Source organism: Nasonia vitripennis, chromosome 3, assembly GCF_009193385.2.
Source record: "Nasonia vitripennis strain AsymCx chromosome 3, Nvit_psr_1.1, whole genome shotgun sequence".
In the NCBI taxonomy this organism is placed as follows: Eukaryota; Metazoa; Arthropoda; class Insecta; order Hymenoptera; family Pteromalidae; genus Nasonia; species Nasonia vitripennis.
In genome coordinates this window covers 21,399,425-21,413,957 of record NC_045759.1, presented here as the reverse complement: position 1 = coordinate 21,413,957, position 14,533 = coordinate 21,399,425, and the positions used below count along the sequence as shown (strand labels likewise).

Genomic DNA, 14,533 nt, shown 5'->3' with positions numbered 1-14,533 from the left:
AATGTGGATTTATGAAGATACTGCTATATTATATTATAGAAAATATGCTATAAAAATATTCCGGTTGTACGTTTTTCATTCCTTTTTCGTGCTACGCGTGTTTACATAAGCTTTCAAATGTACGAAAACAATCAACCGGGACGATATATATATATACGCAGCGTATTTTCGTAATGAAACGAAATAATAAACCCCTTTGCAGGAAAAATATTTACCAAAATGTTATACGCGTTGGCATCGCGTTTTTTAATTCTTCTTTTCGACTTTTATTGTTCCACTCGTTTTCTTTTGAAGCTTGGATATAGACGGAGTAATGGAAACGCGAAAAATATTTTCACAGTATAACAAAAGTTGGAAAACAAATATTGCCAAAATCTGTGTTTTGCCATTATTTCAATTATTGTACGCGCCAGCGCATGTAAGTAAGCGATGATCACCTCTTTAATCATGAAAAGTCACTTTTCATTTCTCGACTCCTCATTGGCATATGGGAAGTCTCGTGGTCGATAATCGATTTTATATACAAGCCAGCATTTAAATAAATACGCTATAACCCTCCAGCCACTGTTCTTGTTCTCCACTCGTTCAAAGCCTCTCTAAAAAACTCTACGCCCACGCAGTCGTCCTGAAAACCATCATCGCGAGAACTGGCAACGTCACATAATACACGAGAAACGCGCGAAATCCAAGGGAAAAGTATATTCTATATGTACACGGGAGACGAGTAACTTTCTGAAAGAGGATATAACGCCCCCGACGCGGAAAATCGCCAACGCACAAAGGCCTACAAGCCGACAATGATCGATTCGAAGATCCTCGCGTCCTTTTCATTCGCGGCGTGGCCTACTTTTCGCCGCGTTTTCTATTTTTAGACCCCCATACAAGTATACTCGCGGGAGTCGGTTGTACAAAGTTTGAAAAATGTATGGTCGTCGCGCCTCGTCTCCTTTAATGGGTGCGGGGAGAGAAAAAATTTGTTTTCTCTCTCAGCCCACTCGCCAGCGCCGACGACGACGAGCCTCTTGACTTGTGCGTGGGAGCGCCTTTTTCCGCGAGTTTGGATAAGGCGCGGGTGAGCTTTTCGAAGTATATATATATATATTTTTTTTTTTCGACGAGGGAGAGAGAAGCGAGTGAGAAGCGTAATATGAATTGCCGAGGCGTGTTATCGCTGCAGGAGAATGAGCGATGGGATTTTTCGAGAAGAGCTCGATATAACGCTTCGTTTTCTAATATAATCATCGTACTGGCGATTCGCAACAATTCGTAATAATGGATCTCGGGAGAAATTAAGCCTAGACTAAAACCAGCCGCGGTGGCAACACACACGACCATCTTATGAGAGTATAGCAGTAGCAGCAGCAACGGAAGAGCAGAGCCTCGCACGTCGCTGTACGCTTTCTAAAAGCGTCAATCAAGGCTCGTTGAACCGAAACAACGACACGCATCAGCCACAGAAGAGAATACACAGAGAGAGAGAGAGAGAGAGAGAGAGAGAGAGCGGCGGCAATTAACGTCGTTTCCTCGGCCACCCAAACAAATCGTAAATCGCGCGGCACTGGCCGTTCATGACCGCGTAAGCCATCATCGCAGCAATCGGCCGAATCCTCACCTCTTCCTCGGCAAACATACTCTATGCTACTACACATAAACGCTCAATCAAATCGCCGGCCCCCGCCAGCAGTATAACATAGGATGCTCCAGCGACGCGTGTATACTTACATTAATTCCCAGCACTTTCGTGTCAATAGAGCGTAGCGTAGGCGCGCTGGCTCGGGTCAATTCGATTAATTCGAGCTTGTTCGCGACGATTTCCTGATTGACCTGACGCCAGTATAGCTAGACGACGGCTAGTCTACGCGTAAGTACATGCATATATATATCCACTGTATGTGCGAAGGAGGATAAGTGCATTATTATGCTAAATCGAGAGTATTGTCAGCCCGGGGAATCCCCTGTTTGCGTCGTTGGCAGCTACTGCACTTAGTGTCTTGAGCTGTGGGTATCGAGCTATATCGTCACGACTATACAACCTTGTTTTTTATCGAATCGCTTCGGATGGAAATTTAATGGTTATATCCAAACATTCAATCGCTCTTCGTAAAAAGCGTCCAATTGGTAGGCACCGTGAAATTTTAAAATTCAATTCTTGAAGCAAGTTTTCGATCGAATAATGCCATTTCCACGAAATCGCGATTCTTCAACTCGACTCCGGTTTGTTTGCCGGAAACAAATACGGGCTGCGCGAATTTGATACGTCGGAGAATACAAAAGAGAGAGAGAGAGAGAGAGAGAGAGAGAGAGAGAGAGAGAGAGAGAGAGAGAGTTGATCTGGCTAAAAGGGAAGAAGTGCAGAGTATATATACATATAGTCGGTATGTAAAAGTGCGAAGAAGATGAGAAGTAGAGCCGGAGCCGCGAGGGAGAAGACCGCAAATGCCAAAGTTGCCCGATAGATGAAAATGCCTGTAAAATTAGAGAAAGTCGAGCGAGGAAGGGAAAAAGTTTCGGGATAGCGGGCAAACTTTGCAAGCTACTTACTGCCGCCTCATGGATCATATCAGGGGATCTATAGGTATATAGACTGCACTTGTGCAGGTATAAGGCTTACGTATGCAAGACTGTAATCATGCTGTTGAGGGTTTCGCGAAGAATCGAAATAATCTGGATTCTCTCTGAAAAATTGTTTTGTTATCAGCCTATAATAAATATAATAAAAATTCGCTGTAACTCGTTAAGCTCGAGCCTATACCCAGCAGAACCGAATAGAGCATTGCGGTCAGGTAGCCCTTACAGAGACGAGTCTATACGCGCGTCAGCACACTACACCTCATTAGCGCCGGACGTAGAAAGACCTGCGAGCATTCGGTACAGTCCTTGACCTGAACGCCGACGATTCGGAATAAGCCCGTAAGTAACGCCGATCGCAACATTATTACACAGTCATACACGCATACAGCGACATTGGCCTTGGGTCGTTACGCAGATACGCGACGGGACAGTCGTATACAGCGAAAACGAAGGGCGAAAACGAAGTTGATCCGATTGGAATAGCGGTATATAGGGTTTGTTCGAGCAATTTGTTTCCATTGGCGCGAAGATTTCCATTCGAGAAGTTTGATCAGAGCGAGCTTATCGCTGGTCTAATGGAGCGAGCGCTAAGAAACTTGGCAATAGTTAGGCGAGCTTGTACAATGGGGAGTTAATGGCTGTTCCAGAGATCGTTGGTTTTTTTATTTTCTTCTCTGCCGATCTCTTAATGGATCTTTCAATTCTCGCAGTTGTGTGTAATTGCGCGAGCTGCACGTGTTGAGCTTCGTTTACTTTTTCGAGATATAACGAAATCGTTCGAGATGGGTATCTACTTACTTTTCAAACGTTTTTCAAAGATTAGCTTGCGGTACCTCTCGAATATAAAGTTCTAGTACGAGAATTCATCAAGGTGACTTTGGGACAAAGAGGAATGTATAAAAACAGGCGGATTATGCCAACGCATCTAACAGCAGCAGCGGCAGCAGACTCATCTCGTTTATTTTTAAAATTGTTCACAGCTTCTCCGGTGCGGCTATCGTCAAGTCCGCTCGTCAAGTAAGCGATACGCTGTAATTGTCAATTAGATGATTGTGGCTATTATTACAGTAGCCAGAAGCCAGGGAGAGTCACTCTTCCACGAAGTTCCGCACTCATACCCGTAACAGCCACTTTTCAGAAGTCAAAGCCTTTTCCCCCTCTCTCTCTCTCTCTCGAGTCTGATTCACCTGCTGAAACGCTTTGTGGAATTAGTTTTCCGAGCTTTTTATTTCCACTCGCTGCAGAGAGCTGACAAAGATAATAATCTCCCGCGGAAATGATTACATAATCAGCCTTTGTGCGTTAAGAAGATTCTCGCGCGGGGGGGGGGGGGGGGGGGGAGGACCTCTGTACAAAAGCGTGATATACCTATATATAGCTGTACTATACAAGGAAACGTAGATCGAAAAGGATGAAAGCTTTGCTCATCCTTTACTTTTGCTGAAGTGTAGGCGAAGGAGCTGCTGCTGTGTCCCTTTGCGTGGGTATAATCGAAACAACCGCGATCACTTATCTCAGCAAACTTATTAAAAGTATAACCTATCGCCTGCTTGAAGACCGCGATAGTCCAAGAACTTCAAATGAATCGACCCCCTTTATTCTAGCGATATTTATCCGACAGAAGGCATATAATCTAATACAACGACTGTCTTCGTCGTCGTAAACAACATTAATCGCTATATCTTTCGACACAAATCACAGCGTAAAAACTAAACAAAAACAAGCAATTCTAAAGCTGAACCGATAACGCGTATCAGTCAGTACAGGTCCTCCGACGGAAGTCCGTTACGCAACTACCTTGGAGTACGGCAGAAGGGCTAAATGAATTTTGACGAGTTTTCGAAAGCCTGCGCAAACAGGTTTATTCGTGAATTTAGAACTCGTGACAGAGAGAAACTTGCTGCGAGAAGCGAGTAATTATGCGAACGCGTTCGTAATGTCCTGCCCAATAAGTAGGTATATGGTTGTTGTTGCGCGATGATTTTAACCGGAGCGAAATTAGAAATTAGTTCGTAGTTATATTAGTTTCCAGATTTGGCTCTCTCTACTACTTCGGTTGTCTGTTCAGAGTTACCAGAATACCAAGAACGCTGTAACACGTAAATCGGAGGTCCGTTCAAATCCAGCGAAAAAATAGCAAACGTCCATCATCCAAACTTCGAAACTAAAAAAAAAAAACAGAAATACATCTCTAATCAGCGCCCGGATCAACGCATTTCAATGCACGTCATGAAGCGCCTGCCAAGCGGAAAAGCTCCTGCGTGACCGAGTGCAATGCGCGCTAATGTATATCTACGTGGGTAGTATGGGTAGCCTGTGTGGCTGGTTTTTTTTTTTTTTTACGAGAGGCCACTCCGCGCAGACCTGTAAAGCGCCACCGCTCGTTCTGTGGGAAACGAGGCGCGTAAGAGCCGACTGCGAAGGGGATGGCTCGCGAGGACGAGGGTGGAATTATATATTTGAGATGCGCGGCCTCTCGCGACGACGATAAGCGTTATCGGGTTCCGTGTATATGTGTGTGTGTGTGTGCGCGCGCGCGTTAATGGCTTACGGGTCAGTGGTTTGAAGGATATTTCCTCTTGAAGAAAGCAATTTCTTTTTATCCGTAGAGTCTGGCAAGCTTATTAAAACATTAACAGAAAGTAAGAGCCATTGCAATTGTAAATTGAAAACTTATCATCTGCGTAATCACATGAGAATACTCTCAACGTAATTAAGCGTTCTTGAATCAATAACGCGAACGCGAAGCTTTTAACCAATTCTCTAGACTTCTTCCCATTCATAATGTAGTAATGTTAACGTTCTCGAATCAAATCTTAGGCATTGCCTTGATTGACGCGAATCTGAATCAGCCAACACCTGCCACAATACATTATATAAATATTGAAGATAAAAAAGCCGGAAACACCAGCGGTCTATTTTCGTCGAACGGAAGGAGCAGCAGCAGCAGCCGTATGGAGAGAGAAGAAGAGAAAGTTCAATTAACGCGTTCAGACATCGCTTTTTCCGGGCTTTTATTTAATCCCCCGTGGCAATCAATATGCGACCTTGCCGCCCACGGCGTCTCGTACAGGGGATTCGAGTAGACGCCGCACGAACTTACGATGCTTACACTCTCTCTCTCTGCTCTCGGAGCTTATCGTGATGCGCTTTTTGTCGTCCGAACGATTCTGCAAAATATGATAATTGGCCTGTCGGCTTTCGGTTAGGAACGGCTTTATACGACCGGCGAAGCGTCTTAAGACTCCGAGAACGAGTAGGTTTTTAGTCAGATGATTGTAATATAATGCGAAAATTTGGTAGCTCGTGCAAATCCTCCGAAATTGAAATTATTATAGCAGCTCGAAAACTTGCGCTCCTGCGCTCGCTTCGTGCTTCTAATAAGTATACTGCGCACTACTGCATAGGGGAACATTAATTGAGCTTATACAAAAAATCACGATAATGATAATACCGGAAACTTTGACGAAAATTTCGCCGCTGTAATTAATGGATATTCGTATAAAGTTGAAAAAGAACAAATTCCCCGCGTTATGGAGAAGAATGTTTTAATAAAATTCTCCTCTCTTAATATAGGGCTTTCTCTCTCTCTCTCTCTCTCTCTCTCTCTCTCTCTCTCTCTCTCTCTCTCTCTCTCTCTAGTGCAAGCTGTGCACCCAAGAACAGGCAATAAAGACGTGCACTTGTTGCCAGAAACTTCGCCGCGTAAATTAGAGCTCCTGAATGAGCAGCCATGCGTAGGTAATTACGGCCTTGCGCATCTTTCGTGCATTTAAAGCGTTAGGTATACCTTTTCATCGTTAAATCAAAAGTATACGCATAAACTTTCGAAAGGGTGAAAAAAAAAAAAAACAAGCTTCCACGAGCTATCAGCGTAAATCTCCGCGAGCTTTTCATGAAAATAGTTTATACGATGTTACACACGGCCGATATGCGTCCATTTTAATCGAATAACGCAGCAAAGCGGCGCGCAGTGAAAAAAGCATTTGGTATAGACCCTCCACCCCCCCCCCCCGTATATTCATTCCTCGTGTATAAACGCGAGCTTATTAGCTCTCGGCGATAAGCATCTACTCGCGCGCGTCGCCCAAAAGCTCCGCGCGCAGCTTTTGTTTTTTTACCGTCGATATTTCTCCCGCCGCTGCGTGTACACAGGGCCGTAAATTATGTACGATCGTTTAACCGATTGACGAAGGGCAAAGAGGGAGAGCAATTATTTCCATCGCTGGACGCTAATCCATTACCTGGAAATTACAATTTTTCATTTTTTTTTTTACACAACGACTATCCGATACCTGCACCGCGGATTCCGGTAAATTGGAAAGCCTATATCGTATCGACGCGTGAAATTCGATTGTACCAATCAATCAAACATCCCCCGCAGCAGCAGCAGCAGCATCATGGATGCGCTTGAAATTAAAACTTGGATGTGCGGGTGTATATGCCCAACGTCGGCTCGAATTTCGGTTGCTGTTTATCTTGCGGCTCGTAAAAGCACGACTGAGGGGGGAGAGAGTAGTTATACTCGACGTGATTTACGGGACGTTCTCTCAAAACGCTGATAAAGACGCGAGAAGACTACCTGTCGAAATACTGCTGCTGCTGCTGCTGCCTTGAGAGGAAAGCAAGCGAAGCACTTTACGAGTGACGACTTTACGAGAGCTGGCAGCACAACGTTCGATGCTTTTGTGTGCGTGTGTGTGTGTGTATACATGTATAGCATGCGGGGGTTGTTGTGAGGCTGTGCACAGGTATAGGATCGTTATGACGGTTGATTATGACTGCGTCGATCCAATTTGGGACTTCATTGTTGCGCTTCGGCTTGATTCGCGAGTGAATAAACTTAATTAGAAACTGGGCTTGGCTGTTGCAGCGTTGCGGCTCTCTCTCTCTATTTACGTTTGCTCCGATGCGGTTTGTTCAGTTTGATACGCGAGGTAAATGGTGTTTATAACGCGCGGCTGTGTTTGATTTGCGATTTCGAAACGTTCGATAAGTCGAACAAATAATGAGATAAATTTCATGAAACCATAAAGTACACTTGACCTTATTGTACGGCGGGATAGAGACAATGCTTCCAATGCGAGGACAATGAAGCAGGGCCGAAACTAAACGAGTGGAGATGCGACTCGACGCGTTCAAGGCTGAATTATCGTAATGTCTTGATAAAAGGTGATAAAACGTAAACAGCGTATTGTATAAGCTCTATAGGTATTATTTGTCGAGTCTGCAGACGTGACCAATTTTCATTTTCTTGTAACACATATTGAATCGAAATCAAAGTTCGCGGAACGTATGGATAAAATCGAATCCAGCGAACCATCGGAGTCAATCGAATTAGTACAACCAGCGATCGCTCGCTTTTCAATTTCCATAAAACTATTTAACCGACTTCTGTGTACATACATATTCCAGGCTTTCGATCAACCGCGAAATATACGTGTATCAACAATACGCGATCGACTCAACCCCTTCCCGCATACTTCCACCTGTCCGTCTGCGGCAAAGCACGAAATTTTTTTCTGCGCCGACGCGCCGAAGGGCAACGAAAAAAGATGAAAACGCTTCCAGGCCGGAACAGAGGACCGCGAGAAATCGATGGGAACAATAGAGAGCTGATACATCGGCGATCGATCGATCGAGCTGCATAATTGCTCGGTATGCTGTCCGCTGGTATTTTTCGCGTGACGTCGCACGGCTATTTGCCCAGGCGACACCTTTTTTTCCATCTCTTATATGTACGTTGGTTAGAGCCCTATAGGTATACAGCATGTGGGGGTATGTGTGCTATATGGACACGTAAACGTTGGGGGGATGAGTAATGCGCGCGGCCGCAGGTGTCAGTGGCGATTCGCGCGCGTTACGATAAACTTGTCAGGGGATTCACATATACATAGCTGGAAAGAGTAGTGGGTAGTTTATCTTTTTTTTTTTCCTTTTTGGTTCGGGTTCTCCAGTGCGAGCTTTCGGGATCGAAGAGGAGAATATGGTGGTTACAGCGGAGAGTGAAAGTACGTCGATGGTGGTTTTTGTGTGATTTATGTGGGATGGGTATATTGTGTTGATTTTTGGCGACGGTTATTTTAATTATTTTTACCATTTTTATTCAATTTTTATTTTCATCATTTTATCAGACGTGATAAAATGGAGTTGTGTATTGTAACATACCAAATACAGTCGACCCTTGTTGAGCCTTGTAAAAGATTTCAATCCATCGAAAGCTTTTCGTTGGAATAGAAAAACGTTGAAAAACGCGAGTGAAATTTTGTTTTCATCAATTCCCCCGAAATACAATAAATAACTGATAGACGATGTTTGTGCTAGGATAATCGTGATCTTGATACAAATTTTATATTATATTTTTCTTATCGTCACTTCTATACTGTTTGCCGTGTATACTGTCCCGTTATACGTACGTAGAATGTACTACGTACATTACTCACGGATACGGATCATTCGATCCAGTTTATTACGTATTTTGCGCGAAAAAAAGGAAATTTTTCAGTCCACATACAATAATTGATAAAGTCGGTAATTCGAAACAGTCAGCATCGTATATAATGGAAATTCGATGTAAAAGCGAATATATTCGAAATCCAAAATGTACATGCATACGAGAATTTGATACTGCGAGATTATTGAAGAATGAATTTTGAATCCGCATGTAAATCTTCTTTCAGTAACAACGAGCTTAGACCATTCTCCAATGAAATATTCAAATTTCATTCGAATATTCTCGACTTTCTATTACAAATTAACTTACACTCACAGACTCGCATAAAATTCTAAATCACACTTCGAGAGGCGGTTCGTATTATCCAAGATATCGAATGAACAATTTTTCAGTCGCGAATTTATTGATATTATAATAAATGTCGAACGTGTTAAAGGTACCCGATGACGTTAGATGTAAAAGTCCTTTTATGCATGAGCTCGCCGAGAAAATCTCAATCTTTTCCATCCTTAATATACTTCAAACATTAATGTTTAACAAAATGTCACAGTGACATCAGATATCGCATCGCAAGTGTAAAAGCTGTGCGCGAGGGCTCGTGAAAAAAATGGACGAAGAAAACGAAGACACGTCGGTTGAAAAGTTCCAAGTACCAGTGAAAATAAAGTCATCGTTAGTGACAACTTAAAAAATAACAAATGCAGCACTTCAATCCGAGCAGATCCGGGAACGCGGCGATGGGGTCGCAAGACGAGCCGCCTCCTTTCCCGTCGCACATCAAGATCACCACCTACAACGTGAGTTTTTTTCACACACACACACACACACGCCGCGAAAATCGATCATTTTTTGTTGTCACACATTTGACTCCGTTCGGCTCGTCACAGGATTGGCCATTTTCGAGATACAGAGAGGAGAACGGCACCATAATCGGCGAGGGCTATGCCTTCGAGCTTTTGAAGCTGCTCATTCGAAAATTCAACTTCACCTACACGATAGTACCGCCGAGAGAGGACATCATCGGGAATGAGGAAAGAGGCATGCTGCAACAGATTTACGACGGGGTACGTGTGATCTCGGAACGTTTTTAAAATTTTCGATGCAGCTTTTATGGATCGTAGTTCGTGGAAGAAGAACAAAAGAGAGTTTTTTATCCGATTATTTCGAGATTCTGTCAGACATCCATTTCAATATAGATGTGCATTTTTTTTTTGAAGATGCATTATGCATTAGCTGGGATAATACGAGGATCGATCATTAAACTTTCCAACAAATGTCGGATTTGCCTCGCATATTCTGAGAATGAAACATTGCGATATGCTGCTGTACTAAAATGGAAAATCAATCCAAATCTTATTTTGCCTGATTTGATTTCCACAGTTCGAATCCTACTTCAAATATAAACGTTATTAAAGTAATTTCTCAATTTCATTCGTATAAATTTTAATAATCAAAGCTACATTATATTGCATACATTGATTGAAGCATAATCGTAATATCAATTATATTAACATAATAGAGCCCGAGACAATTTCGTTATACAAATTCATAAGTAGATGGATAGAATCCGCGAACACTAATTCAACGTATATAATCTCTGCAGGAAGTGGACATGGCGGTGGCGTTTATCCCAATTTTAAGTAGTTTCCGAAATATTTGCGACTATTCCGCCCCCTTGGACGAGATGGACACTACGTTTTTGTTGAAGAGACCTGGCACCTCTGCTACCGGCTCCGGACTCACCGCACCTTTCAGCACTAGAGTTTGGTACCTCATCTTAATTTCCTTACTGGTCGTCGGTCCCACCATTTACTTGATAATATATCTGAGGTGCGTATCAGCAATTTTGAATATACTCCGCGGGTTCTTCAATTGTTGCGATTGACTTTATTCACAGAGGGAAATTCGCTAGAGATGAAAAGGCAGAAAAATTCACTTTCTTGACTTGCATGTGGTTTGTTTACGGAGCCTTACTGAAACAAGGAACCACGGCGTCTCCGATGGGTGGTATGGCTATGATTCACTTATATTATACTTTTAACAATCATTAATTTGTAATATACTTTAATACATACTGCTAATTGATTAGTGCGGCAAAAGAAAGCATTACATTATTGGGTTATTGAAAACCACATATCGCTCACATTAAACAAATTAGTATCGAAAAGCCCGATATGAAAATCAAATAATTTAAATACGATCGCTACCTTCCAGATTCTACACGTTTGGTCTTTGCAACTTGGTGGATTTTCATCACGATTTTGACTTCGTTCTACACAGCCAACTTGACGGCATTCCTAACGCTATCCAGATTTACCCTCGGAGTGAATTCTTTGGACGAATTGGTCTACGGCAGATACTCGTGGGTCATAGTCAACGGCCGATCCATCCATACCCTCTTACCGATCGTGAGCAAATCAAACAATAATCGACGACTTTACGAATACCTACACTCGACTCAATCTTTATACACTTTCAGGAGTCCGACGACACGAGAATGCTGGTCAAGTCGAAGAGCTGGGGCTACGGCTACGTGACCCGCGAGTACAACATGTCGTACAATAGCATACTGAAAAAGGTCAAAGGTAAGTCGTCACATAGAACGTGAGGAATCAAAAGCTCGGTACTATATGTACTTTGCTATGCCCTGTACAGACGGAAGAGTGTTCATTCTCGAGCGTACCCTCGCTCAGATGGCGATTTTCGAAGACTACCGGAACAAGACTCGGGATGCGATGGACGAGGAGAGAAAGTGCACCTATGTCATCAGCGAGTCCAATGTACTGGCTAGACCCCGAGGATTCGCTTTTCCCGTTGGTTCGACCATTAAACAGCACGTCAATAGCGAGTGAGTTGTGTAGACCATATTATCGAAACGTCGAAGAGGAAATGATGCGTTATTTTATGGAAAATATGTGTTATACTGCATCAAGTTATGCACAAATATATTCATTAAAATAATGATATTATATGCTCTACGAAGCACTAGAGAATCTAAACTGAATTAATATAGGCTAGCCTATATTAATTACAGCTGTATTCGAATTCATCGTTATTCATGGGTATGCAGCCAACTATAACAACCGCAACAAAGTCGAATTCATCTTTATTCAAAAATATTCATTCGAATTTTTGCAAACGCGCAAAAAAGTCACAGGGCCGAACATAAAATAGCGCTTTTACAATATCAATACTTTATGCATTTTTAACGTATTTCCTATACTCTCTCGCTCGCGCAGCCACAGTGTAACAACATATGCGGCTATTGATTTTTTCATTACAACAAAAGGATTTCAATTCTATCGAAAGCTATCGTTACATCTTGAAAGTTTAATGGTTCGAAAATATATTAAAGTGACTACACTTCGGCTGACCTACTTTGTTGAAACAATGGTCGCAGCGTCTCTCATTTACCTCAATAGAATTTTTACTTTTAAGAATAACAATTTCCTTCCCTTCGCGCGCTTCAGTCGTCATAATAAAAAGACCTCCGACTTCTGAATTAAAACGAAAAAGAAACTTTCACAGGATGATACCCGCCGTGGAGGGAGGCTTAGTGAAGCATTTCAAATTGGAAAAATTACCGCAGGCCCAGATATGCCCGTTGAATTTGAAGTCGAAAGAAAGACGACTGAAAGTTTCGGATCTCATGATGACCTACAAAGTAGTGTTCGCCGGGATGGGCGTCGGAGTGATCATCTTCCTTATGGAACTCTTCACAATGTAACAACCTATATACACATATAATATCAAATTGGTTTCGGTGAAATAAATCAAAACGAAATTTTTCCCCTCCAGATTTATCCGTTGGGTCGCGCGGCACGAGGCCTTCCGCAACTGTTGCCGCCGCAACGAGGTCAAGGGCCCGAGCGAACCGGAAGACCCGTGGGACTACCCGAAGAAAACCGACACGAACTTCTGGATCCGAACACCGCCGCCGGTCTACCAGATGAACGAGGAGGTCTCTCACAAGACTTACTCGATCAACGGACGCGACTACTACATCGTCAAGGAGGAGACCGGCGATCAGCGCTTGATACCCATCCGAACGCCGTCTGCCTATCTCTTTCAGTACATTCATTAAGCTGCGCGTTTGAGCTGATCTTATCGGGCCGTGTAAGGGCAAACGTCTGGTTCGCGAGGTTCGTCGCGTTATAATTACGGTTTGTTGGGGGATCGATTTGGGGATGTCACGCGCGGCCTTATGCTATATACGGGAGTTGTTTTCGGTGTCACATAGAATTGGAATTCGTAGGTTTCATTCACTTGGTGAATTTCGAACGATGCGTTACTACCTGTTTTTAACAACGCCTGGATTTGATTTTAAAGTATTATTATAAATTGTGTATGGGTCACGGCGATCTTAACAAAAAATTACAATATTTGAGCTTGAATCGGCATGTATGTCTTATAACGTATGTACCCGATTTACTATCAATGATTTTCTTCCAGTGTTTAAAATGCAGGATTTTAAAATCGTTCAAATAGCGCGTGCCTTCTTCAGACAGTTAGATAACACTTTTTGGGCATCGTTGTGTGCACTGACACAGTATTACGGAAAAATAGACTTGCTAATTTGATACTTGATATTTTTCAATTTTTTAACTAAGACTAGATTTGACTATATTTGAGAAATTATACTGAAGTTGATAATATTGGAATTTTAATTAAACATGTTATTTAACAAGCAGATGATAAGTAATAAACTAAAAACTTGTTGGCATGAATATGAATCAAAGCAAACCGAATATTCAGTATTAATATACTATTGCGTAATATAACATTACGATACGTGTCACTTAAGTGGCCTATCAATGGGCCACTCAAAATGATGAGTATCGTAAAGATCTTATATTAAATTGTGAGAAATACATAACTGTACGTGAATTACTCAACAGGCGTTTTTATTAAAAATAAAATAAAACTTTATAAATATTATAGGTCCTACTTGATACAGAAAATTTTGTGAACGATTCTGGGCAATCTACATTCGGTCAATTATTAAAATATCACACATAAAGTTTAAGAATAATAAAGTTTGATATTACATGCGCAATTTTGGAAGTTTGCAGTCGATAACTTTATGTAACAACCGGGTTTTTGTTATTTTTTCCACACAGACACACACAACTATCGTTTGCACTAATTCAATAACAGTAATAATAAATAGGGCACGTGAACTAAATAAATAAGCATACAAAGTTTACATTTCAAAAGAAAAGTTATGAGTTGATTATGTAGTCTTATTTGAAGAAAATAAAATGTTGAAAAAAAGATGATATAGAACGTTATTTTATCATTTTTTATTATTTAATTGTATATCAACGTTTGATTTTTTAATAATTTTAATAAATATCATAGCTAATTATAAAATGTTTCGTATTTTATGTGTACCAAACACTGATCTTTGAATAAATATGTAAGTTTTTTACGTTATTTATAATTCACAATTACTCCTGCATTACAATAATGCTTTCCTCAATAAAAATGTATATAAAGGTAAATTAT

At 41.8% G+C, this 14,533-nt stretch overlaps 1 protein-coding gene across 1 annotated transcript; it reads left to right on the top strand.

The window, feature by feature from the left end:
* Positions 1-8,409: 8,409 nt before the first annotated feature.
* Positions 8,410-14,390, top strand: LOC100117471 (glutamate receptor ionotropic, kainate 3). Its single transcript, XM_008205209.4, has 10 exons — positions 8,410-8,582; positions 9,576-9,822; positions 9,913-10,089; positions 10,629-10,855; positions 10,923-11,032; positions 11,240-11,433; positions 11,505-11,610; positions 11,681-11,873; positions 12,554-12,748; positions 12,824-14,390. The coding sequence occupies exons 2-10, from the start codon at positions 9,724-9,726 to the stop codon at positions 13,107-13,109; spliced, it is 1,587 nt and encodes a 528-aa protein (XP_008203431.1). The 5' UTR covers positions 8,410-8,582; positions 9,576-9,723; the 3' UTR covers positions 13,110-14,390.
* Positions 14,391-14,533: the final 143 nt, after the last annotated feature.